This window comes from Oncorhynchus nerka, linkage group LG20 (genome assembly GCF_034236695.1).
Source record: "Oncorhynchus nerka isolate Pitt River linkage group LG20, Oner_Uvic_2.0, whole genome shotgun sequence".
Lineage (NCBI taxonomy): Eukaryota > Metazoa > Chordata > Actinopteri > Salmoniformes > Salmonidae > Oncorhynchus > Oncorhynchus nerka.
The window spans coordinates 41,407,330-41,432,696 of NC_088415.1; the positions used below are offsets into that span (position 1 = coordinate 41,407,330).

The following is a 25,367-nucleotide window of genomic DNA, read 5'->3' on the forward strand; positions in this document are numbered from 1 at the left end:
GATGTGTTTGTGCTGTCTTGCCAACTCCTGTGGTCATTGGCGTGACAAAGGCCAGTAAAAGTTGGCGAGACCGTACAAGCTAATCTGGATACAAGCTGTATCCTATATCCCTCTCTAGATCGCCAATATCTGTCAGTTCAATGAGTACATGGGACACCCAGACCAACTTTAACATTTTTTTTTAAATACATATGTTGGTTGCCTCAGTCTGAGTTAAAATGTGTTGTCTGGAGATGAACTAGAAAGTCACAGTTCAATAGTTCCAAATATTCTCTCCACTTCCTTCCTCTTTCTCTCTCCCATTGGTCAAGGACCAATGGAATACTCCTAAAATAATATGGAATAGTTCCATCTAGTGTTTGAAGTGAAGTGTTTGAAAGGAAACGCATACTAGTGGAACCCAGGTCTGATTTCACCCCCTAAATGGAAAAGTGTGTAAAAGAAAAGCAGCCGGTTTCTCCATTCCTCCAGAGCTAACAGGGTCTTTAATAACGTGTAGCCTGACTGACACTCCTCCTAACCCCCGGTTCTCCTCTAGTCTAAACATACACACACACACACACACGCACACTACCAACTCCCTGTCCTTCTTGTCTTGCCTAGACAGTCTAGTCTCCAACCCCCTTCACTCTCCTCTCCGTCGTCCATCATGCCAAACTAACACTCTGACTCCTCTTTAATGGACGAATCCACTCGAGAAAGGTCAGCTTGCACATGAAGCTAATGTTGCCTCTGACTTTCACTGAGTTATTGGGAAAAAACGTTGAATTAAATCCTATGCCAAAAAATCCTACAATGGCTGGTTTCTCAAGGCACAGTAAATCTGTTTTGATGTAGAGCTTCCGACGGTGACACGTTATTTGGATAGTCCATCTGTAGATCAGTAACGTTTCAACTATATACTTAAAAATATATATATATTTCACCTTTTATTTAACCAGGTAGGCCAGTTGAGAACAAGTTCTCATTTACAACTGTGACCAGGCCAAGATAAAGCAAAGCAGTGTGACACAAACAAAAGAGTTACACATGGAATAAACAAACGTACAGTCAATAACACAATAGAAAAATCTATGTACGGTGTGTGCAAATGTAGAAAGATTACAGAGGTAAGGAAATAAATAGGCCATAGTGGTGAAATAATTACAATTTTAGCACTAACACTGGAGTGATAGATGTGCAGATGATGATGTGCAAGTAGAGATACTGGGCTGCAAAAGAGCAACAAACAAAAAAACAATATGGGGATGAGGTAGTTGGGTGGGCTATTTACAGATGTGCAGTCATCGATAAGCTGCTCTGACAGATGACGCCACTAACGCCACCCCGGAAATCAACCTTAACGCTTCTACTCTTATTTTAAACCCTGAACGTAACCGTACCTTTAGGAAGCGGGTGCTTATCGACAGCTAGTTTGTTGACGATCCATCTGTAGATGCTCTACGGATGGTCATACTATCAGGACTATCCAAATAGAGTGTGACCCATCCGAGACGTATCACGTTGATTGTCATTTCAAACGCCAGAGCCGAGACAGATTTGAATAGAAGCGTTGGCCCTACAGCTCCATTTTGAAATCTGCAGACATCAAGATCACCAGTGTGCCGGAGTTTCCTTTCAGTTCAACAGAGGCTGAAGGAACAGGAGTGACTGTGTGACGGGTTTAATTGACCCGAACTGATCTTGATGGGCTCCCGGTGGCTGAAACGCTGCTCTCCACACAGTCCTCTTCAGTCAGATGAAACACTGCATTGTCTATGTGGGCAAATGACATGAGTGGTATGGACATTTCACTTACATCCAATTGCTTTGTAGCCTAACTGATGATGGGGGGGTGGGTGCAGTTCAGTCTTTCAGGAGTTTAATGTATTTTACTATTCATTTCACTCCTCAAGCACCTATTCAGTATGTGCAATCTTTCAAATCCTATTTGAACCCAGGTCCGAGTACTACAGCCGTGTTCAGGTCAGCCTTGGCCGTTCTCTCCGTCTTCCCTACTTTAGAGGCAACAGCGTGAGAGCCACTCTGCCTAACAGACTGTAAACAATGAGGCCTCTCTCTCTCTCTCTCTTTCTCTCTCTCTCTCTCTCGATAAACACTCCAACACCGTATGGAGATGAGTAACTGAGGGTCTGGCCCAGAGCCCCAAAACAGGACCGATATTACCACATGTCAACCACATGTCAACCCAGGAGTGACTAGGCTCTGTGGAGGCAGTCAGTGGGATGTCCAGAATGTCAGTACTAGGCTGAAGAGCAGGACAGATATAACCACATATCATCAACTCAGCAGTTCTGTGTAGATGTCTCTCTCTTAGACAGGTTGAACGTTCTCTGTTGACTTCTGTTGTATCCCGTAGTTGCCTTTTCCAGGAAAATTTTAAAAAAGCAGTAGAGATGCCAGAACGGCAATAGAACAGGACAGATAAAAAAAAAAAATAATAATTCACCTTTTATTTAACTAGGCAGGTCAGTTGAGAACAAATTCTTATTTACAATGACGGCCTACAGATAACTCAAATCAAATTGTATTTGTCACGCTCGCCCGAATACGACCGGTGTAGAATTTACCGTGAAATGCTTGCTCACGAGCCCTTCCCAACGATGCAGAGTTTTAAAAAAATAACACGCAGTAACACAAGGAGTCAAATAAACAGCTATTCCTGAGTATCAACCCAGGAATGACTGGTTAGCCTGGTCCCAGATCTGTTTGTGCTCTACTCCCATTGGTGTGATTGTCAAGCCAAACATGACAATGAGTGGCAGGGATCGGGCATGATGGCACCAACCTCCTGTCTAGTGACTGTTGCTCTGTGGGGGCAGTGGCTCTAGGGTGTCCATACTGGACTCGCAACGTAAAGGAGATGGGGGTTAACAAACCTATGTATTTATGTGTGTTTAAGGAGTTCAAGGCGTTTGTTGTTTTGTTCCAAAAGTGAAATGTTTAGTTGCCTACTGAATCAAAAGGTTTAACTCGGCCTGTTAACAGTTCTCTACGAACACACTCAGACACTCTCTTTACAGAGATCTTTCTACACCGAGCTTTTAGTTCAAACGTCAGAGGGTGTAAACACAACTTCCAGCTCTTTCCCAATAGTTTCGTTTTGACATGCCTCCCCCGTGACCAAAGTACAATCAAGTGGGTGTGTTGTCGGGAATCAGAGTATGTAATTACAGCATTATAACCAGTTTCAGTTCATTACTAACTAGCAGATTGTGTCCCAAGGTATTTTCAATTCACACACACACTTCTCTTTCTCAATTTTTCTCTGGTTCCCTTTTTCTTATTTCTCTCTCTCTCTCCCCCTTGTCGTGTTGTTGTTCTATATTTCTATCCATAGATCAGATGCCATCATTCTTCTATCACCCCCTTCTTTCCCTCTCTCCCTCCCTCTTAGTATCTATCCCCCTCTCCCCCCTGTTGTTGTTGCTGTTCTATATTTCTATATCCATAGATCAGATGCCATCATTCTTCTATCTCCCCCTTCTTTCCCTCTCTCCCTCCCTCTTAGTATCTCTCCCCCCCTGTTGTTGTTGCTGTTCTATATTTCTATCCATAGATCAGATGCCATCATTCTTCTATCTCCCCCTTCTTTCCCTCTCTCCCTCCCTCTTAGTATCTACCCCCCCCCCTCTCCCCCCTGTTGTTGTTGCTGTTCTATATTTCTATATCCATAGATCAGATACCATCATTCTTCTATCTCCCCCTTCTTTCCCTCTCTCCCTCCCTCTTAGTATCTCTCCCCCCCTGTTGTTGTTGCTGTTCTATATTTCTATATCCATAGATCAGATGCCATCATTCTTCTATCTCCCCCTTCTTTCTCTGTCTCCCCTCCCTGCCTATCTCCTGTCGTCTGGCTGTCGTTCAACCTCCCGCTCTGCCGGATCCCCCTGGTGCTGTACTCAGTGATTGTCCTGTAAATCAGACGCTGCGACTGAGCAGGCGAAGCTGGCAGCCAACGTGGGCCTTGCTTATTTCTTTAAGTAGGTCAATATATCATCAGGAAAATGCCGCTCCACTCACTGTGAAAGAACATACATAAAGCAACAAGGAACACCCTGCCCTCTACTTTCTCTCTCTCTCTCTCTCTCTCTCTCTCTCTCTCTCTCTCTCTCTCTCTCTCTCTCTCTCTCTCTCTCTCTCTCTCTCTCTCTCTCTCTCTCTCCTGAGCAACACACAGCCAGTAGCCTGGACCCCACATCTGTTTGTTGTCTTGACAACTCCTGTAGTCATTGTCCTGTAGTCATTGCCCCTAAACAGGCAGTTAACCCACTGTTCCTAGGCCGTCATTGAAAATAAGAATTTGTTCTTAACTGACTTGCTTAGTTAAATAAAGGTAAAATAAATAAATAAAATATAGGAGTTGGCTATACAGCACAAACAGATCTGGGACCAGGCTATATGAATCCAAGCTCTCATGCTGAACATTACACCCACTTAACCCTTATGCAATGACCAGTTAACTAAAAACCATCATGAATTTCACATGTTGAGTCATTTAGCAGACGCTCTTATCCAGGGCGACTGACAGTTGGTGCGTTCATTTGAAGATCGCTAGGCGGGACAACCACACTATCAGTCGTAGTGGTTGTGTGTTTAACTACAAGCCCTAGCGCGCCGCATTTTCGATAAATACCACCGCTAGTAATCCAAATGATAGTCCTTGCTGCAAAACCCATCGCCATAAATTCACCTGCAGGCCATCTTAATAGCAGGCGGAGGGGGGATTTTTTTTGAACGGAAAGCGTGTGGGTTTGTCTGGTGGCGATCATTGGGCTTTGATCTACAACCCTGGGAACCCGCCCAGGAACTAAACCTGCAGGAAGACAGCAGTGCTCCACTGCTGTTCTGTCTGTCTCACTCTTATCTGTCTGTCTGGGGTTGTAATTGTCGTTATTGCACTGTCATTACGCAGCCCCATTTACCTACATTGTAATCATCCTGAGGGGGGTAAAGACACAGACTCAGACAGACATCGGTTCAAATAGTATTTGCTTTCTTTCAAATCATTTTGAGAGTTCTGCTTGAGCCTGTCTGTTCGCCAGATGGGCCGTCTTTACACATTTGGGACTATTCTGATGGTTCCATTGTGCCGGGTAAGCTCAATCAAGCACAGTTATGTTTTGTAGCAAAACAAATACCATCTAAACCCAGATCTGACGCAGACGGAGCTAGTGAGGCAGGAGGTTGTAAGCTAACATGGGCCTCTGGCATACAGTAGTGGTGATGGTTGTTGATGCCGGGAGTCACTGTAGAGCGTTCTCGCTTATAGCCTTTTTAGGAGGAGCGGGGGGTCAGCAGTCACCTTGATGGTCTAGGGGCCTGGGGGACGTTTTTAGGGGGAAGGGGGGGGGGGGCAGAAGGTTGGCGGGTTGCCAGGTACACGGCCCATAGTCAGGACCCCCCCTCTCTTTCTCTCTGTCTCCTTTTTTTTTCTTTGTCTGTCCCTCTCTTTCTCCCGCCGTCTCGGTCTCTTTCTCTCGCACTTTCCTTCCCCCTCCTCCCTCCCAGAGCGTCAATGCTCCCAGACAACCATCAGTCTGTTGCGTGTACAGGCCTGTGTCTGCAGGTGTGACCCTATAAACCCCTCTCTGTGGGCTCCCTCCATGCAGTGCAACACTGCATGCTTCCTATTGCTTAGAAACACAAGACTTCGCCCCAAGTGTCCTTCAGCTCAGCCAGGGCTCAGGAAGTGGCCCACAGTGACACCAGCCTTCAGGATTGAGCCACAATGAGTCATGTTCCTCGCTGTATTCTTCCTTTTTGTGATTCTAAAGGCTTTTTTTTTTTTTGGTCTAAAAAGTTACTTAAACTGAATGTTATTCAGGTAATGTACAGTAAGTGAATCTGTTGTGATGGGGAGATTGTGTGTCTGGAGGCGTACAAAGTTGTCTCCTTGAAGTCTGTAGCAGGTCATTACATAACGGATCTGTCTTACCTCAGGAATCCCCTCTAATGGCACAGTACAGGAACAGGAAGAGCGAAACCAGGGATCCACATACTTTATGCACTTCTTAAAACACCCAGGGTTGGTGAAGTGGGGTAGGAAGGTAGGTGGGTGTGTTTTGAGTGCATGTCTTTTGTGTTTTGAGAGAAGAAGTGAATCTATTTCAGGTCGGCGAAGTATCAGAAAGCAAACATAAATCCACTGGGTGAAACTACAGTCTGCTCCCCTGTCTCTCTCTCCATGCACCGTCAGCATGTACCCTCTCATGCATTTCCCAACGTATTTATTTCCGTGCTTTTCGTCCAGTTTCTTTCTGTTGTGTTTATAATGTCGTGTATGAGGTTAGGACATTTTACAGGACCGGATTCTGTTCTTTTCTAAAGTAAGCGAATGGGCTTACAAAAGTATTTTGCCTGAATGAAATCCAACCGACTCCTAATTGAGGACTGAGGCGTCTTTTTGTTGTTGTTGTAAGCGCTTTATACAAGGAACCAAATGTGCTGTTCAAATGTATTCGTTGGTTTGTTCTGCTGTTGTTCGTGAGGCACATACTGCAGGTATAAAGCCTACGGCGGGCTTTTTATTATTTTTATTACAATGCAAGTTGCAATGTCATAATGGTGGTTCCAGCTAGTTTTGAGATCTGCAAAGTACCCGGAAGACAAATCCGTCTGTAAGTCTGTGTGCAATTAGGTGCTTTGTGAGGCGATGCCAGAGCCACGTTCATTGTGGTTTGGTTCAGAAATGCAGCAACTGGGACCAGATGTTTGAATGGGTCTCTGTAGTAAGTAAGCACTTTCTCTCTCCTTTAGATGAGTCTCTCTCTCTCTCGATTCAACCTAAGCCACTTTATGCAACGATTTACTACCCTTCCCCGCAATTCTGTGTTCAACTTTCTCCCTGCCCTTTTCAAATCAAATGTATTTGTATAGCCCTTTGTACATCAGCTGATATCTCAAAGTGCTCTACAGAAACCCAGCCTAAAACCCTAAACAGCAAGCAATGCAGGTGTTGAAGCACGTTGGCTAGGAAAAACTCCCTAGAAAGGCCAAAGGCCTAGGAAGAAAGCCTGGTTCCCCTCTAGGTATGAAGGGTGGGCCAGTTCTCTTCTGGCTGTGCCGGGTGGAGATTATAACAGAACATGGCCAAGATGTTCAAATGTTCATAAATGACCAGCATGGTCAAATAATAGGTCTGGGACAAGTAGCACGTCCGGTGAACAGGTCAGGATTCCATAGCCGCAGGCAGAACAGTTGAAACTGGAGCAGCAGCACGACCAGGTGGACTGGGGACTGCAAGGAGTCATCATGCCAGGTAGTCCTGAGGCATGGCCCTAGGGCTCGGGTCCTCCGAGAGAGAGAAAGAAAGAGAGAATTAGAGAGAGCATACTTAAATTCACACAGGACACCGGATAAGACAGGAGAAGTACTCCAGATATAACAAACTGACCCTAGCCCCCCGACACACAAACTACTGCAGCATAAATACTGGAGGCTGAGACAGTAGGGGTCAGGAGACACTGTGGCCCCATCTGATGATACCCCCAGACAGGGCCAAACAGGAAGGATATAACCCCACCCACTTTGCCAAAGCACAGCCCCCACACCACTAGAGGGATATCTTCAACCACCAACTTACCATCCTGAGACAAGGCAGAGTATAGCCCACAAAGATCTCTGCCATGGCACCACCCAAGGTGGGGCGGCAACCCAGACAGGAAGATCACATCAGTGACTCAACCCACTCAAGTGACACACCCCTCCTAGCGACGGCATGAAAGAGCACCAGTAAGCCAGTGACTCAGCCCCTGTAATGGGGTTAGAGGCAGAGAATTCCAGTTCTCCATTTAGCATGCTAATGTCCAAGATGGGCTGGTCGAGATGCATTTGAATCATGTAAATCGCTTTGCCTTTGTATTCAGAAGGTATGTTAACAGCTTCTATTGAGTCAGTGGGAGAAAACGAGCTGAAAAACTATGGTCAATTAGCACTTGTTAACTTCCAGCCGCTCCCTATAGTTCTATTGAAGCACTCTAGCCCTCTGGTATACCAACCCCTTCCTTGTTCCTATGGGGGCATCCAAGACAACCACGACCTCCCTAAAGTCACCTAGCTGACCCCCTCGAAAGCTCCAACTCTGCTTATATCACTACGTAATTGTTGTAGTTTAGCATCAGGGGACACACTATGGTCCAGTCCTCTGAATGACAGCATGGACAGATGGAATGTAATATTGACAACGACAGCTGATGGGTCCGTGCCTGTACAGGATAAAGATGCTGAGAAGAGTGATGTGTCCACGCTGTGGTATTATTACTGTCACACACACACACACACACACACACACACACACACTCACTGCCCCGTTGGAGGTGGATGGTTATGGAGGATGCTGTAGCCTGAAGCTTCCGAGGAGAGCTGGGTGATTGAGTTATCTGCTCGCTGCAGCTTCCCGAGCTAGCCAGGCCCCGGGCGGCAAGGCCACACATCAAGGTTATCTGTACATCTTGTGCCCTTGAGCCCCGACTGGAGGCTGTGTGTGTGTGTGTGTGTCAGTGTGTGGCCCCCGTTTGTCTGAGCCGTCTGTCTGTCATGCTGACTCATCCCCCTGGGAAGAGGGAAAGAGCAGAGGGGTGGAGGCCATATACAGTAGTGAGTGCATACATTTTCATATTTTGTTTGTACTGGTCCCCCATGGGAACGGAACCCACATTCAGCTGAGCCACACAGGACTGAGATGTGGGGGATTTAGGAGTGGTGTGGATGTGGGTGTGGGAGGGGTGGGGATGTGGGAGGGGTGTGGGAGGGGTGGGGATGTAGGGGTGGTGGGGATGTAAGGGTGGTGGGGATGTAGGGGTGGTGGGGATGTAGGGGTGGTGGGGATGTAAGGGTGGTGGGGGTGGGGTGGTGGGGATGTAGGGGTGGTGGGGATGTAAGGGTGGTGGGGATGTAAGGGTGGTGGGGATGTAGGGGTGGTGGGGATGTAGGGCTGGTGGGGAGAAACGGTGGATGGAGACACCAGTGGAGGAAACGTCTGTGAACTAAAGGAGTGTCAGGGAATGGCTTATCCGAGGGGGAAAGGATATTTTATACAACAGAACATTTCCAGATTAGGACTGTCTCCCAATTGACACCCTGGTCCCTGTTTAGTGCACTACCTTTGACCAGGACCTGTAGGGCTCTGGTGAAAAGTAGTGCACTATATGGAGGATATGGTGAGATTTGGGACGCGGCCTAGTATTCAGCATTCAGGAAGTGGGTTTGTATTCTAAAGCTAAAATAATCCCTTTAGAGAGAAATGGTCTTGTACTATTCGAGGCAGGGGGAGGTTCTCTCCAGTTGCCCATCGTGTGTGTGTGTGTGTGTGTGCGTGCTCATTGTCCCGTTAACAGGGGCTGCTGTAGAGGTTGGAGGGGCAGCAGGTGCAGACGCTTCCAGACACACACACACACACACACACACACAGACTTCCACAGAGGAAGGAGCAAAGCCCTGTAAATCCCTCAGACCGGTGCTCCGGAGCCCTCTTCACCCTCCAAGGCCTGTCAGTAGCCAGGGAATACAGGGCTTTCTCACGCCAGACAGGCATCGCTTCTGTCTTCCCTCTGTCTCTTCTGGTGCTATCTTTTGACACACACACACACACACACACACATTCCCCCCCCCACCCCCACTTCTCCCTCTGCCTCGCCTCTCCCTCTATCTCTCTCTCCACTCTACACCCATGCTGACTATCTAGACATAGCAAGCAAGCCTCTGTTCTCTCGTCCTCAAATCTAATTTCTCCAGTCTTTCCTCTTGTGTAATTGGCACTGTGTTTTTAGTTATTATTCCCTACCTTTCAGACATGTTAGTCATCCTCTGTTCTCTTTTCCTGGCTGGCTGTCTCACCACTATCACCCAGTGTTATTTTAGGCGATATTCAAAGGGACTGTTTTGTTGTATCTGAAGTTGTAAAGAAAAGTCTGACATTATGTTCGTGGAGATATCCTCATGATATCCTGCCTTTTTATAACAACCTCTGGAGATATGAAACATTTATAAAATGCTGTTCTACTATTTATTAATTCAGACGAGGTGGGAGTCTGGGAGAGAGTTTATGGAATTGGATTGAATGTTGTGTAGAAAACACTATGTCTGAGATGGGGCTTACATGAACAATCACTTTGTCGGGAGAGTTATAAGTGTTTTGCAGGAGCCTCTGCCCTCTCTGACATGTGATCACTGGACGTATTAGTTAAATGTCACCTCCACATGTCTGGATTTGGCACCACGGATGATTTAATTCGTTCCGGTAGGCAAGTGTCCTCGGTGTGTAAGCTCTCTACGAGAGCTGTGTTTATAGGTCTGGTACTGTAGGGTCAGACAGGGCAGACCACACATATGTTTGTACTGGGTAGTTACTGTCTGGTACACTGTTGATGCCTCTCAAATAGCACCATATTTCCTTTTCATAGTCCACTACTTCAGTCAAATGTAGTGTCTTTTTTTTATATAGGGAGTAGGGTGCTATTTGGGACGTTACCTCTGATTCCAGTGTAGTCACTAGCCAGGCCTTTAACCCTGCCTGAGGTACATGTTCATTACAGTTGACAGCAGTCTGAATGGGAGTCAGAGGCCTGGCGGTGGAGCCACGGACCCCTGTAGGACGGGAAGAAACCCAGGCCTTTATACCGAGGACAAAAGCGTCACAATTAATGGTCTTTATGTAACCACACTGGCTGGGGAAAGGGGGGCGAGGGGTAGGGGGGGGGGGGGGGGGTAGCAGGGGTTGGTTGAGGTGAAAGAGTTGGAGGTGGTTAGGGGGAAGGTATAGTTTCGCCTTGTCTCATCTCACACCTGAAACAAAGACCTGCATGGGAATGAAACCGATATCCCCACTTTAGACTGGCTCTATAGGCCATAGTCATTAACATCCCCGAAGAAACAGCGAGGATTCCCTCCCCTTCCATTTAGTATCATCACCATTAGGTGATCAGGGAGTTCATTAGATTGCTGTAATTATCCCTCATTGGGAGCAGTCATGAGTGTTGGAGATGTCATTTATCTCAGTAGCTCTCCATACTCGAAGCCCTCCATACGGCTCCAATACGCTCCATACCTTGTTCTGACTCGCACCCTTTTTGTCTCTCTCCAAGGATCCGGCTGCCGTGCACACGCACAACTTTATGCTGTTGAAATGGAATGGGGAATAATTAGTTACAGAGGTGGATTGTGAATTACAAAACCAATGTCTATTGTGCAGGGATCACACTGCACTCCCCTGTCTAATGTTCTTATTTTCTCATCTGTAACTGTTGTTGAAGGAAATGCTGGTCTTGGCTTCGAACCAGAATTGTGTTTTTCTAGAGACCCGAGGTGGTGGAAGGCAAGGCCGGCCTCACTTTGACTGTGCTGCACAGCAATGTGCTGACCGGTGCCACTGACAGATCAAGGAGGAAGTCACTCGGCAGCCGTTGCCTGTGTGGTGTGGGAGAGTTGGTCTGTGTCACTCGATAGACGGCCAACAACTTCCCAGACAGGCCAGAGGCCACCATTTATTATCCTCATGTTAAAGTCACTGTGTAATCCGGTATGGTTGTCTTGTGTCCCACTCCCTGCTATTCAATTCCTCATTTTCCTTTCTGTTTACTTTCCTCATGCAACTCTCAGGTCTTGCGCAGACCTTTCGGGCTTAGAAAGGGTTTTGGCATTCTTATTACCCGCTATATCTAGTTTTCCCCCAGGCCATTATTTTCCTTTTTGATTTCAATGGACAACTGTTTGGGACACCAGTAAATCGACAATGTGTCCTGTACCGGGTTTGGAGTGTTGCCAAACAGAGCCATTCTGGGGGCTAGCTAGTTTGTTTCATATCCTGCAGTCTATTGTGAAAAGGCTAGGCTCAGAGTTGATTGAATGTAAAGCAGGAGCTTTGAGAGGACAAGATGTTGGGAGGTCTGGGTATGAGGCAGTGTCCCCTGGAGTGGCTAATCTACTTGCAGAGATTTATATTGAGCTATTTTATTATGTCTAACTAAGACGACTTGCTGTTCCATTGCTGTTCCGGCGCATTACTGTGGTTTACTGTGTCTACATTCAAATACTATTGAGGTATTTCATTCTATCTAAAGGCTCTGGTACCTGCGGCACTGGTGCTGAGCCAGGTGTAGTACTACACTGTAGTAGAGCGGAGTCGACGTAGACGTTTCTGTGGTGGAGGCACTGTGACATGTGACTACCTTCTGTGGTGGCTGTAGGTATGATAGACTGAGGACTCTCCATGAATGTCGTAAAGGCTCGTAAATGGGAAACGGATGCATTTCAAACTGGCTACTAGTGATGTCCTCGGGCACTTGTAGCGTGTTTTATCCACTGTCTATGACAGATAATCTGTTTAGAAGCATCTGTTATTGCATTGTGACTTCAGAATGAATTTACCTTGGAGACATTGGGGAGCATATAATACCACTTTACCCCATGCAGGTCTTTCTCTCTGCAGTCGGCTTGGCTAGTCTATGATTTAGTTTAGTTTTTATTATAACTTCAAACGCCTGGTTGTACTTGACCTCACCTCAAGAAAATAACACATTAAGAACCTTCAACTATTCTTATGAAATCCAAACCTCGCAAGACACTCCAAAGCTAATGTTTTCTTCTTCTCCTGCACAGGAGGCAAGGCTTTCTCTTTCGTCTCACGCTCTCTCGCTCCCTCTGTCATTCGCTTTCTCTCTCTCTCTACAGGACCAAATATAAACCCTACCAACCCAAAAAGGACTGTGGGGTTGATGGTATGCTAAATTAAATGGTAACATATACAGACCACAAATTCCAATTGGCTATACTTAAACTCTTTTAACATCATTCTCAGCTTTTTACCAAATTACTGTACGACAGACCACGTATTCACCCTGCACACCCTAATTGACAAACAAACCAAAACAAAGGCAAAGTCTTCTCATGCTTTGTTGATTTCAAAAACGATTTTGCCTCAATTTGGCATGAGATTCTGCAATACAAATTGATGGAAAGGGGTGTTGGGGGGGTGTACGACATAAAATTCATGTACACGAATAACAAGTGTGTGTTTAAATTGGCATAAAACACACATGTCTTTCCACAGGGATGCAGATTATGCCCCACCCTCTCCAACATGTATATCAATGAATTGGTGAGGGCAATAGAACAGTCGGCCTCACCCTACTAGAATCTGAAGTCAAATGTTTACTGTTTGCTGATCTGGTGCTTCTGTCCCCAACCAAGGAGGGGATACAGCAGCACCTAGATCTTCTGCACAGATTCTGGTACAGATTCTGACTCTTCTCTCGAGTCACAAAAAGCAGAAATATAGATCAAATTAATCACTAACCTTTGATCTTCTTCAGATGACACTCATAGGACATCATGTTACACAATACATGTATGTTTTGTTCGATAATGTGCATATTTATATCCAAAAATCTCAGTTTACATTGGCGCGTTACGTGCAGTAATGTTTTGATTCCAAAACATCCAGTGATATTGCAGAAATATTCATAATAAACATTGACCAAAGATACAACTGTTATTCACGGAATTAAATATAGACTTCTCCTTAATGAAATCGCTGTGTCAGATTTCAAAAAAACTTTACTGAAAAAGCATAATCTGAGAATGGCGCTCAGAACCCAAAACAGCCAGAGGAATATCCGCCATTTGAGTCAACAGACGTTAGAAATTACACCATAAATATTCACTTTGATGATCTTCATCAGAAGGCACTTCCAGGAATCCCAGTTCGACAATAAATGACTGATTTGTTCCATAAAGTCCATCATTTATGTCCAAATAACCACTTGTTGTTAGCGTGTTCAGCCCAGTAATCCATCTTCATGAGGCGCAGGCACTTCGTCCAGACAAAAACTCAAAAAGTTCCGTTACAGTCCTTTATAAACATGTCAATCGATGTATGGAATCAATCTTTAGGATGTTTTTAACATAAAACATCAATAATGTTCCAACCGGAGAATTCCTTTGTCTGAAGAAAAGCACTGGAACGAGAGGTAACTCTGTTGGGAGCGCGCGTCATGAGACCAAGGCACTCTGCCAGACCACTGACTCAAAGAGGTCTCATGAGCCCCTCCTTTATAGTAGAATCCTCATTCAAGTTTCTAAAGACAGTTGACATCTAGTGGAAGCCATAGGAAGTGCAACTTTATCCATATCCCACTGTATTCGGTAGGCCAAGCTTTGAAAAACTACAAACCTCAGATGTCCCACTTCCTGGTTTGATTTTTCTCAGGTTTTCGCCTGCCATATGAGTTCTGTTATACTCACATACATAATTCAAACAGTTTTAGAAACTTCAGAGTGTTTTCTATCCAATACTAATAATAATATGCATATATTAGCATCTGGGACAGAGTAGGAGGCAGTTCACTCTGGGCACGCTATTCATCCAAAAGTGAAAATGCTGCCCCCTATGCCAAAAGGGTTAAGAAAGACATCACCTACCGAGAGATGAACCTGGAGAAGAGCCCCCTAAGCAAGCTGGTCCTGGGGCTCTGTTCACGAACACAAACAGACCTCACAGAGCTCCAGGACAGCAACACAAATAGACATAACTAAATCATGAGAAAACAAAAAGATGATTACTTGACACATTGGAAAGATTTTACGAAAAAACTAAGCAAACTAGAATGCTATTTAGCTTTAAAAAGAGAGTACACAGTGGCAGAATACCTGACCACTGTGACAGACCCAAAATGAGGAAATCTTTGACTATGTACAGACTCAGTGAGCATTGAGAAAGGCCGTCGTAGGCAGACCTGGCTCTCAAGAGAATACAGGCTATGTGCACACTGTCCACAAAATGAGGTAGAAACTGAGCTGCGCTTCCTGACCTCCTGCCAAATGTATGACCATATCAGAGACTCATATTTCCCTCAGATTACACAGACCCACAAGAATTTGAAAAAAAACAAATCCAATGTTGATAAACTCCCATATCTATTGGTTGAAATACCAGTGTGCAATCACAGCAGCAAGATTTGTGACCTGTTGCCACAAGAAAAGGGCAACCAGTGAAGCACAAATACCACTGTAAATACAACCTATATTTATGTTTATTTATTTCCCCTTTTGTACTTTAACTATTTGCGCATCATTACAGCACTGTATATAGACATAATATGACATTTGAAATGTCTTTATTCTTTTGGAACTTTTGTGAGTGTAATGTTAACTGAACATTTTTTTGTTTGATCTATTTCACTTGCTTTGGCAATGTAAACATGTCTTTCCCATTCCAATAAAGCCCATTAAAAGAGAGAGAGACAGATGAGAAATCCTAGTTTCTTCTGGAGAGGAAGAGCGAGAGAGAGACCACTTGGTATTCTATACCATTTGTTGACTGTAGTATACAATATTCCTTTGTCACTGTTTTTGTTTCATGACAAAAGGTTCCTGTCTGAAATGGAGTTATTTATTCAGTGTGTTCCCCTGTACACAGGACTTTGGTCCCATCTAACAAGCGTTTTTTTTTTTTTAAACGTTCGTTGTCAGGGATGTGGTTTTGAATTCTAACTTACCGTGTGGGCTTGCGTGAACAGGTGCGTTGACATGTTTTTTTTCTTCTGTTAAAGAGCAGAACAAAAAAAAACATTGTCCAATCCCTAGCTAGCAGCCTAGGTAGGAGCTCTAAGATCCTCTCAGCGCCGTGGCAACACAACGACCTTTAAGCAATATTCAGAGCTGTTCTGTACGGTCAGCTCGTGGCCTAAGTCTTGACAAAGGAAACGCAAACCGCTAGATGCCCTGCCTAATAGACTGCCGTCAGTCCACTACTTATCACAGCACGGCCAGTGAATGGTGAGGCTACAGCCTGGCAGGACCTATTTAACACTAAACACTTCTCCATAGCGGTCTGGCTGAGGCTGACTGGCTGAACGACACTCTGATTGACCCTTTTTAAAGATGTTCTCGTCTTTTGAAAACATTTTTAAACATCTCCCGGGCATTGGAAATGTACCCTCCACTCACAGGCTCCACTCACAGGGGGGGGGGGGGGGGGGGTGAATAAAAGTCAGAGCTTGTTGTTTTTAAGTCCCTGATTTCGTTTTGAGGATGTGTGTTTTGAAGCTGATATTTGTAAATGTAGTCGTGTTTGCAGGGTGCCATCCTACGACTTTTACTCGTTCCTTTGGTACATTTTGATCCCGGACTAATGTGTGCGTCTGTCTGCTGTGCGTTTTTGTGTTGCAGGTCCACACAGAGTGTCCCGGTGTCCGGCCAATGAGTTTGAGTGTCTGGGGACAGATGTGTGTATCCACATGAGCAGGCTGTGTGATGGGAGCCCTGACTGCACTGACGGCTGGGACGAGGGGCCACACTGTCGAGGTAACACACACACACGCAGCTTTCTGGGGTCCTTCCTAGTTCCTCCAGGACACTGGGGCAGCCAATCCTGTTGCAGCCAGTGACTGTGTTCCTTTTCTGTCTGGTTCCACAATGCGACACTATGAAGTCGATAGCTGTCTGAAATGACAACGTATTCCCTATATAGTGCATTACTTTTGGCCAGGAAATAGGAGGCTATTTCAGACAGCCAATATGTCCCCTCTGTGTGGCTCTTATCTTCTTCTTTTTTGTCTGGTTCCACAATGAGAAGCCTCAATAATGTCCTCTCTATGGCTCTAATTAATATCAGGGATTGGATTTGATGATGGGATTCTCCTCCTTTCTGTCGGCCCGGTTGGCTGTCTGGATATATGCTCCGCTCTGCCAGCCAGAGCCGGGGAAGTGGCCTCAGAGCCTGGGCTGATTTAGGGCCTCTAGGGCCTGATTTGATAAATTAATGACTTTTTTCCCCCCAGAGTGAAGAGGAGCTATTGTGATAACGGAGGCCGTCTCATTAAAGCAGCTGATGGAGGAAGACTGTGTTTATTGGAAAAGAGAAGAGATTAAAGTTGTGTGTGTGTGGGGGGGGGGCGACTGGAGAGATAAAGAACGAGAACAGAGGATTCATAAAGCTGAGGTTGAGTGATATTAGTCGAACATGTTTGATGCCATGGTGTTTATAATACTGGGACATGTTTTTGTTGGTTTGGTGCGTTCCCCAACAACAAATATTGACGCCAAACAAACGGGTGTCTGCTGGCCAACGTCCTAGAACACCAACGGGCTCTGGAAAGACCCGTGCACATTAGAACTGACAGGTACACACAGTCCTATCTCATACGGAGAAAGATATGGCCTCTCTTTGTTTTTCTTTGGAATATCTTTTTGGTTTTATGCATTTATAATTCCGCTTTTTAAAATGTGTTTATTACTTCTGCTTTAGTTTTGTCTTTATAATTCCGCTTTTTTAAAATGTGTTTATTACTTCTGCTTTAGTTTTGTCTTTATAATTCCGCTTTTTTAAAATGTGTTTATTACTTCTGCTTTAGTTTTGTCTTTAAATGTGTTTATTACTTCTGTTTTGTCTTTATAATTCCGCTTTTTAAAATGTTTTTATTTTGTGTTTATAATTCTGCTTTAGTTTTGTCTTTTTTAAAATGTGTTTATTACTTCTGCTTTAGTTTTTCTTTATAATTCCGTTTTTAAAAATGTGTTTAATTCTGCTTTAGTTTTGTCTTTAAGTTTTATTACTTCTGTGTTTTGTCATAATTCGGTGTTTATTACTAGTTTTTATGTGTTTATAATTCTTTTTTAGCAGGAAGACATTGAGCAGAAATGGGGGGGGGGGGATAAGAGTTGAAGTGACATTTGTGTGATGTAGGTTAAAGGGACAGATTCCCTGCCTTGCGCAATGTTCCCGCCGATGATGTCATCGAGACATGACCCGCAGCGCCTGTCCCCGGTCGAGCACACTGGTCCATCTGTCCCCGTGAGGATGGACTACCACACCACACACCAGTGACAGTGTGTTTGCCAGAACTTTCTGCTGCGACGTTGTTTGAGTGTGTGTGTGTGCGTGAGCCCTCCAATTTCATGAAAAGCCTCACCATTTCACAAGCATCCCAGTGTTTGCTTGAACGAACTGCCGGCTTGCCCAATCCAAGTGGACCCTAGCCTGGTGATGATGGGTCAAAGCGCATTCGCTGTGTTCAAATAATTATCCAGAAGTTATTGACAAGGGGAGTGAGGGAGTCAGAGTAGGAGGCAGGCAAGGGAGGAATTTATCGCAGTACAATACATTTGAGTGACAGGGTAATATGGTGGAGCTAGGTTTGGGAGGTTGAGGAGTGGTGGAAGGGTGTTTTTAAAATGTGGGTTATGGCCAGGTTTTGCCCTGCCTGTGTTACTGGGCAGCTGAGGCTTTCACACACATCTCTGCCGATTTAAAGAACTTCCGGCAGCTCTCTTTCTCTCTCTCTCTCTCGCTCTCTTTATCTCTCTCTCTCTCTTTATCTCTCTCGCTCTCTTTATCTCTCTCTCGCACTCTTTATGTCTCTCTCGCTCTCTTTATCTCTCTCGCTCTCTCTCGCTCTCTTCATCTCTCTCTCGCTCTCTTTATCTCTCTTTCTCTCTCTCGCTATCTCTCTTTCTCTCTCTCTCTTTCTCCCGTCTCTCTTTATCTCTCTTTCTCTCTTTCTCTCGCTCGCTTTATCTCTCTTTCTCTCACTCTCTTTATCTCTATTTCTTTCTCCTTCTCTCGCTCGCTTTCTCTCTTTCTCTCGCTCGCTCACTTTATCTCTTTCTCTCGCTCTCTCTCTCTTTCTCTCGCTCTCTCTTTCTCTTTATCTCTCTCTCTCTTATCTCTCTTTCTCTTTATCTCTCTTTCTCTCTCTTTCTCTCGCTCGCTTTATCTCTCTTTCTCTCGCTCGCTTTATCTCTCTTTCTCTCTTTCTCTTTCGCTCTCTCTCTTTATCTCTCTCTCTCTTTCTCTCGCTCTCTTTATCTCTCTTTCTCTCTCTTTTATCTCTCTTTCTCTTTATATCTCTTTCTCTCTCTCTCTCTCTCTCTCTCTCTCTCTCTCTCTCTCTCGCTTTCTCTCTCTGGGGACTGAAGAGGCCAGTTAGGGGGCAAGGCCTCTCATATAATCTCCACACTAGTGTTTAATTGACAGGGAAAGAGAATGGGGTCAGGGTAGTGTCCCTCTCTGCTCCCGTTCCACAATGGAAACCCTCCATGATTTATGCACGCCCTTCTTTATAGCCTGATCCCTGATCTGTTTGTGCTCTTATGGTCATTGGCAAGACGGCACCAACAGATCTGGGACCAATAATAAATTCCAAGTCATTTTTTAAAGGAAAATCGATTGAAAGCACCGGCAAACCTACTTGAGGCAAGAGATTTTGAAAAGTCGTCATGTTAATTTGTATGCTCGATTCTGGGTCCAGAATGAGTTTATTGTCTTGTCATTATGGTTGTGCTGCGTCATGTTTCTCTGTCTGTCTGGCTAGTCAGGAACTAGGCTGGACAAGGTGTGGTAAAGCTGGGTTTATGACCCACAAGCCCCATTCTGTTATCACTTTTCATTCCTGGATTGTTGGTGAAGATAATATCAGTCTTTCAGTATAGGCTATTGGTGGCAGTTAACGGAATCAAAAGATGAGCCTGTATGCTGTTAATATTACTGCTTGTGTTTTTTCTGTACGCGTGAACATTCTAGGTTGTGCAGGTGTGCCCTCGCGTGTGTATGTATGTGGAAGGTTCGATAACGCGTTGCTTTGGGACTGGACGCCGTGACTCTGTGCAAGATCTGGTGAAATGTTCAGTGTTCAACCCGGTGTCCAAAAACTGTCTCTCTTTGAAGGCTGTGGGTCTTCCAGTAGGACAACGACCCCAAACGCACATCAAAAGCACCCTGAATTGGTTCAAGATGAAACGCTGGACTGTTCTGGAGTGGCCAGTGTCCGAGTCCAGATCGTAATCACATCCATATCCATGACCTATGACTCGAGCTGAAATGTGCTCTGCTGAAGAGGGCTCGCAGAAAGGTACCAAGCTTATTATAGCTACAATGAGCATTTGTTGGCGGTTAGCTTGGCCAAAGGCTGTGCAACCAAGTACTAGCTATGGGGTGCCAATACTTTTAAATGTATTTTCATTTTAAACTTAACGTAACAAAATATAATTGGTTCTGCAATGTTGAAAAACAAAATGACAAAGTGTGAAGACCAACAGTTTTTCTTCATTGTCAACTTATTTTAGAAGAAATGGGAAATTATTTAAGAAAAGTGCAAGGGTGCCAATATATTTGGCCTCAACTGTATAAGGGTAATTGAGTTGCTAATGGCACCCAGCAGTACAACGGTCAGCCGTCAATTTGAGTTAGTCAGTGAGAGGGAATGAGCTAGCCTGCAACGTCACTTCCTGGAGTAGCGCAAACTGCATATGTTACAGTAGGGCTCCATGAGACGCCATCTTAACCAACTGCATTTGGCTTCAATGTGCCATTGAGTCTCCGCACAGGAAGGAACGGTGTCACGCACAGGCGGTTGGTGGCACCTTCATTTGGGAGGACGGGCTCGTGGTACTGGCTGGGGAGCAGAAGAGGTGGAATGGTATCAAATACATCCAACGTTGGTTTCCAGGTGTTTGACGCCACCTCCGCTTGCTCCGTTCCTGACGTCATTCATGAGCAGTCCTCCCCTCAGCAGCCTCCACTGGTATCACGTGATCGATGGCGTTGTCCATTCATGTGTACAGTCATTAGTATGCATGCGTACACGAGCTAGTCTGTGGCTGTTTGCCACTCTTATTAGTTAATCCTCCTGTGTGTTTAGCACATACTGCCGGTCTTTGGGTCTGTTTGCTCACCCTCTCTGGCTCTCCCCATTCCTCCACGGAGACCGCAAACAACGGCCTACGCCAGTGGAGGCTGCTGAGGGGAGGACGGCACATAATAATGGCTGGAACGGACTCAGTGGAATGTCATCGAACACATGGAAACTGTGCTCCAGAAAATGGCACCCCTATTCCCTAGCTCACCACTTTTTTGACCAGAGCCATATGGGACCTGGTCAGAAGTAGTGCACCACATAGGGAATAGGGTCCAGGTGGAGGATTAGGATTCCTCCTCTGTGCTTCCCTGTTTGGGAGAGCACTCAGCATCTCTCTCTCTCTCTCTCTCTCTGTGTCTCTCTGTCTGTGTGTGTGTAGTTGAGGAGTCAGAAATCCTGCTCCTTGCTCACAGAAAAAAACTACCTGGACTACCAATTGCTTTTGAAGTATTGGAACAAATCCATATGATTTTGAGTGAAATGTATTATAATAAACATGAAAAGGTGAATGTAAGAAACGCTCATAATTTAAAATAGGCTACACGTCATATTAAACAGCATATAAACAGTCTAAACAGGTCAGGAGCCACACAGGGAGCCCAAGAAAGAACGGAAATGAATTATTCAGGATATATTATTTCAAGGCTATAGTCTACCAAGAAATACATTGTGAAGCATTTGCGAGTGCAACACACTAGGCCGGTAGGGACCTAAAGCCCTCAGCATTTAAACAACATTTAGTTGCATTAAATCATTATAGTCTATAAATTGAGCATATTGGCTGTGACTTACTTAGAATGAAATACAAATTAAACGCAAAAATGTCTTAGGCTACAGTGCCTTTTGAATTCATTTTTAGAAACACCGGTTTGGCCAGAGTCTGTGGCTTCAGGCTCATGCGATGGTGCCTGGAGAGCAGGCCAGCAGTAGAGAGTATCCTCTCCACACTTGCAGAGCCACTGGGGATGCTAAAACACCCTTTTGGCCATTCTTGCCAGGCTGGGCACGGATACAAAGTAATATTCATTTTTGGGAAAAAATCTATAAGTAAGGCCTGAAGGTTTTTAGGCAAAATAACCCAGTCAAAACGGAAAGCTCCTTGAAATATTGGAATATGCCAATGAACAAACAAAATGAAGGAAACTTCAGACATCTGATTTAGTTTATAAATACTTTGCTACGTTGACACAGTTATCTACCCACCTCGTTAGTTTTCTTCTAGCATGTGTGTAGTAAGGACACCATCGTGCTTTCGGGATGTCTTTTCAGATTCCACAATGATTCTTCAGTTGTGGACGCGACATCACCACACTCCCTCTCTTGGTCCTCAGTCCATCACCACACTCCCTCTCTTGGTCCTCAGTCCATCACCACACTCCCTCTCTTGGTCCTCAGTCCATCACCACACTCCCTCTCTTGGTCCTCAGTCCATCACCACACTCCCTCTCTTGGTCCCCAGTCCATCACCACACTCCCTCTCTTGGCCCTCAGTCCATCACCACACTCCCTCTCTTGGTCCTCAGTCCATCACCACACTCCCTCTCTTGGTCCCCAGTCCATCACCACACTCCCTCTCTTGGCCCTCAGTCCATCACCACACTCCCTCTCTTGGTCCTCAGTCCATCACCACACTCCCTCTCTTGGTCCTCAGTCCATCACCACACTCCCTCTCTTGGTCCTCAGTCCATCACCACACTCCCTCTCTTGGTCCTCAGTCCATCACCACACTCCCTCTCTTGGTGCTCAGTCCATCACCACACTCCTCTCTTGGTCCTCAGTCCATCACCACACTCCCTCTCTTGGTCCTCAGTCCATCACCACACTCCCTCTCTTGGTCCCCAGTCCATCACCACACTCCCTCTCTTGGTCCTCAGTCCATCACCACACTCCTTCTCTTGGTCCTCAGTCCATCACCACACTCCCTCTCTTGGTGCTCAGTCCATCACCACACTCCCTCTCTTGGTCCTCAGTCCATCACCACACTCCCTCTCTTGGTCCTCAGTCCATCACCACACTCCCTCTCTTGGTCCCCAGTCCATCACCACACTCCCTCTCTTGGTCCTCAGTCCATCACCACACTCCCTCTCTTGGTCCTCAGTCCATCACCACACTCCCTCTCTTGGTGCTCAGTCCATCAGCACACTCCCTCTCTTGGTCCTCAGTCCATCACCACACTCCCTCTCTTGGTCCTCAGTCCATCACCACACTCCCTCTCTTGCTCCTCAGTCCATCACCACACTCCCTCTCTTGGTCCTCAGTCCATCACCACACTCCCTCTCTTGCTCCTCAGTCCATCACCACACTCCCTCTCTTGGTCCTCAGTCCATCACCACACTCCCTCTCTTGGTCCTCAGTCCATCACCACACTCCCTCTCTTGGTCCTCAGTCCATCACCACACTCCCTCTCTTGGTGCTCAGTCCATCACCACACTCCCTCTCTTGCTCTTGGTCCTCAGTCCATCACCACACTCCCTCTCTTGCTCTTGGTCCTCAGTCCATCACCACACTCCCTCTCTTGGTCCTCAGTCCATCACCACACTCCCTCTCTTGCTCTTGGTACTCAGTCCATCCCCACACTCCCTCTCTTGCTCTTGGTCCTCAGTCCATAACCACACTCCCTCTCTTGCTCTTGGTCCTCAGTCCATCACCACACTCCCTCTCTTGGTCCTCAGTCCATCACCACACTCCCTCTCTTGCTCTTGGTCCTCATCTTTGTAAGTCACTTTGATTTAGCCCCTGTGTGTTTTTTATCGGTTTCTTTCTGGAAATATTTAGTGAACTCCATGACAGTAGATAAAGCAAGGAGCTATAGCGGCACACAAGTAGACTACAAATGCATGCTGGGCCGGGGGCGTGCCCTGAGCTGGTGAAGTGAGCGATACTGGAGCGGGAGAGAAGGCCGACGCTCCAGCCTTTAGGAATCTCGCTCCACTCTCCAGTCAAATTGGGCAAGCTCCGTTCCTCGCTCCACTCCAGCTCCCCTCCACTCACATACTTGTGTGTGTGTGTGTGTGTGGTTCAGGCTCACATATCGCATACTTATAGACAAGTCTCCCTAACCCCTGACATTAGAATTCATAGACAACTCTTCCTGATCCCCCCCCCCCCCGTAGTCCATCCATGTGCTCTCTAAGTTGTTTTCTAGACATTTAGATTAGTGGGAGGGCTTATGCCGGCCCATCCTCAGTGGAACTAAAAGGATCACTGTCGACGTTCTGACATGCTTGTTGAGCACTTCAGGCTGGTGTGTGTGTGTGTGTGTGTGTGTGTGCGGCATGCTTGTTGAACGCTGACTCAAGACAACAGTGTGACGTGTTTCCTCAGGTCATTAACCCTGGCTAAATGGCTGAAAGAAGACTGCTGTTGAAAGAGTCCTGTTGCCTTTTTCACTATTGGTGCTGTCGACTTTAACACTCCAAGGCCTGTGGCAAAATGTCTATTCGTTGCAGTGTTCTGTATGGAAATGAAAGCAATAGAAGTCGATCTATTTCTATGGTATTCTGCTCTCATCTCCTCTCTGGCACAGTGGGGCACAACAAACACTTCCATTCTATAGTAATTCTCTGGCCACTGACTCTGCATGCATGTATTCCGTTTCTGACTCTGACTGTTCCCTGAAAGAGTGTTGTTCTTTGAGACTGATGTTTTGCGGGTACTATTTAATGAACCTGCCAGTTGAGGACTTGTGAGGCGTCTGTTTCTCAAACTAGAGACACTAATGTACTTGTCCTCTTGCTCAGTTGTGCACCGGGGCCTCCCACTCCTCTTTCTATTCTGGTTAGAGCCAGTTTGCACTGTTCTGTGAGGGGAGTAGTACACAGCGTTGTACGAGATCTTCAGTTTCTTGGCAATTTCTCGCATGGAATAACTTTCATTTCTCAGAACAAGAATAGACTGATGAGTTTCAGAAGAAAGTTAATTGTTTCTGGCCATTTTGAGCCTGTAATCGAACCAGTCTAAAGAAGGCCAGTTTTATTGCTTTTTTAATTAGGACAACAGTTTTCAGCTGTGCTAACGTAATTGCAGAAGGGTTTTCTAAATGATCAATTAGCCTTTTAAAATGATCAACTTGGATTAGCTAACACAAACGTGCCATTGGAACACAGGAGTGATGGTTGCTGATAATAGGCCTCTGTACGCCTAAGTAGATATTCCATTTCCAGCCACAATAGTCATTTACAACATTAACAATGTCTACACTGTATTTCTGATAAATTTGATGTTATTTTAATGGACAAAAAATGTGCTTTTCTTTCAAAAAACGAGGCCATTTCTAAGTGACTGCAAACTTTTGAATGGTAATGTATGTTTAGATTAGAGACCGCTTGGAATTGAGGTTCTTCGGGCAATATCTACGTATTACAGTACTGATTGTGATGGTTAACGCTAGAGGCTCTGGCTAAAGGATGGTGAGGTGGTGGCCTGGGGCTGATGTTGGCTTGGAGAGGTAGCACCCTGGCGCTCATTGGCACGGTTTGCCTCTGTGTGAATGTTAGTGTTAGTCATTTGGCACAGTGGATTTCAGTGAATAGGTGTGATCCGGGGCACACACATTGTTAGCCTGCGGCTCTTCCTCTCAGCGAGACCACACAAAAGGGCCATTGTAGCCCCGGGTGCCCCAGAGGCTTTACATAACGAGGACCCTTCAGTGGGTCCAACCCCGGTTTGCGCCGCTCTTTCCTCTGGCCAGCCCCAACGGCTCCGCCATGCTGCTAATGGTCCCCTTTCAGCTCT

The 25,367-nt window shown here is 45.7% G+C and overlaps 1 protein-coding gene across 1 annotated transcript in view; it reads left to right on the top strand.

The window, feature by feature from the left end:
• Positions 1-25,367, top strand: part of LOC115102554 (low-density lipoprotein receptor-related protein 1-like) — a 140,837-nt gene that overhangs the window by 35,165 nt on the left and 80,305 nt on the right. The window contains exon 3 of the mRNA XM_065005503.1: positions 16,168-16,302. Coding sequence (XP_064861575.1) covers positions 16,168-16,302 — 135 coding nt within the window. The remainder of the gene's footprint in view (positions 1-16,167; positions 16,303-25,367) is intronic.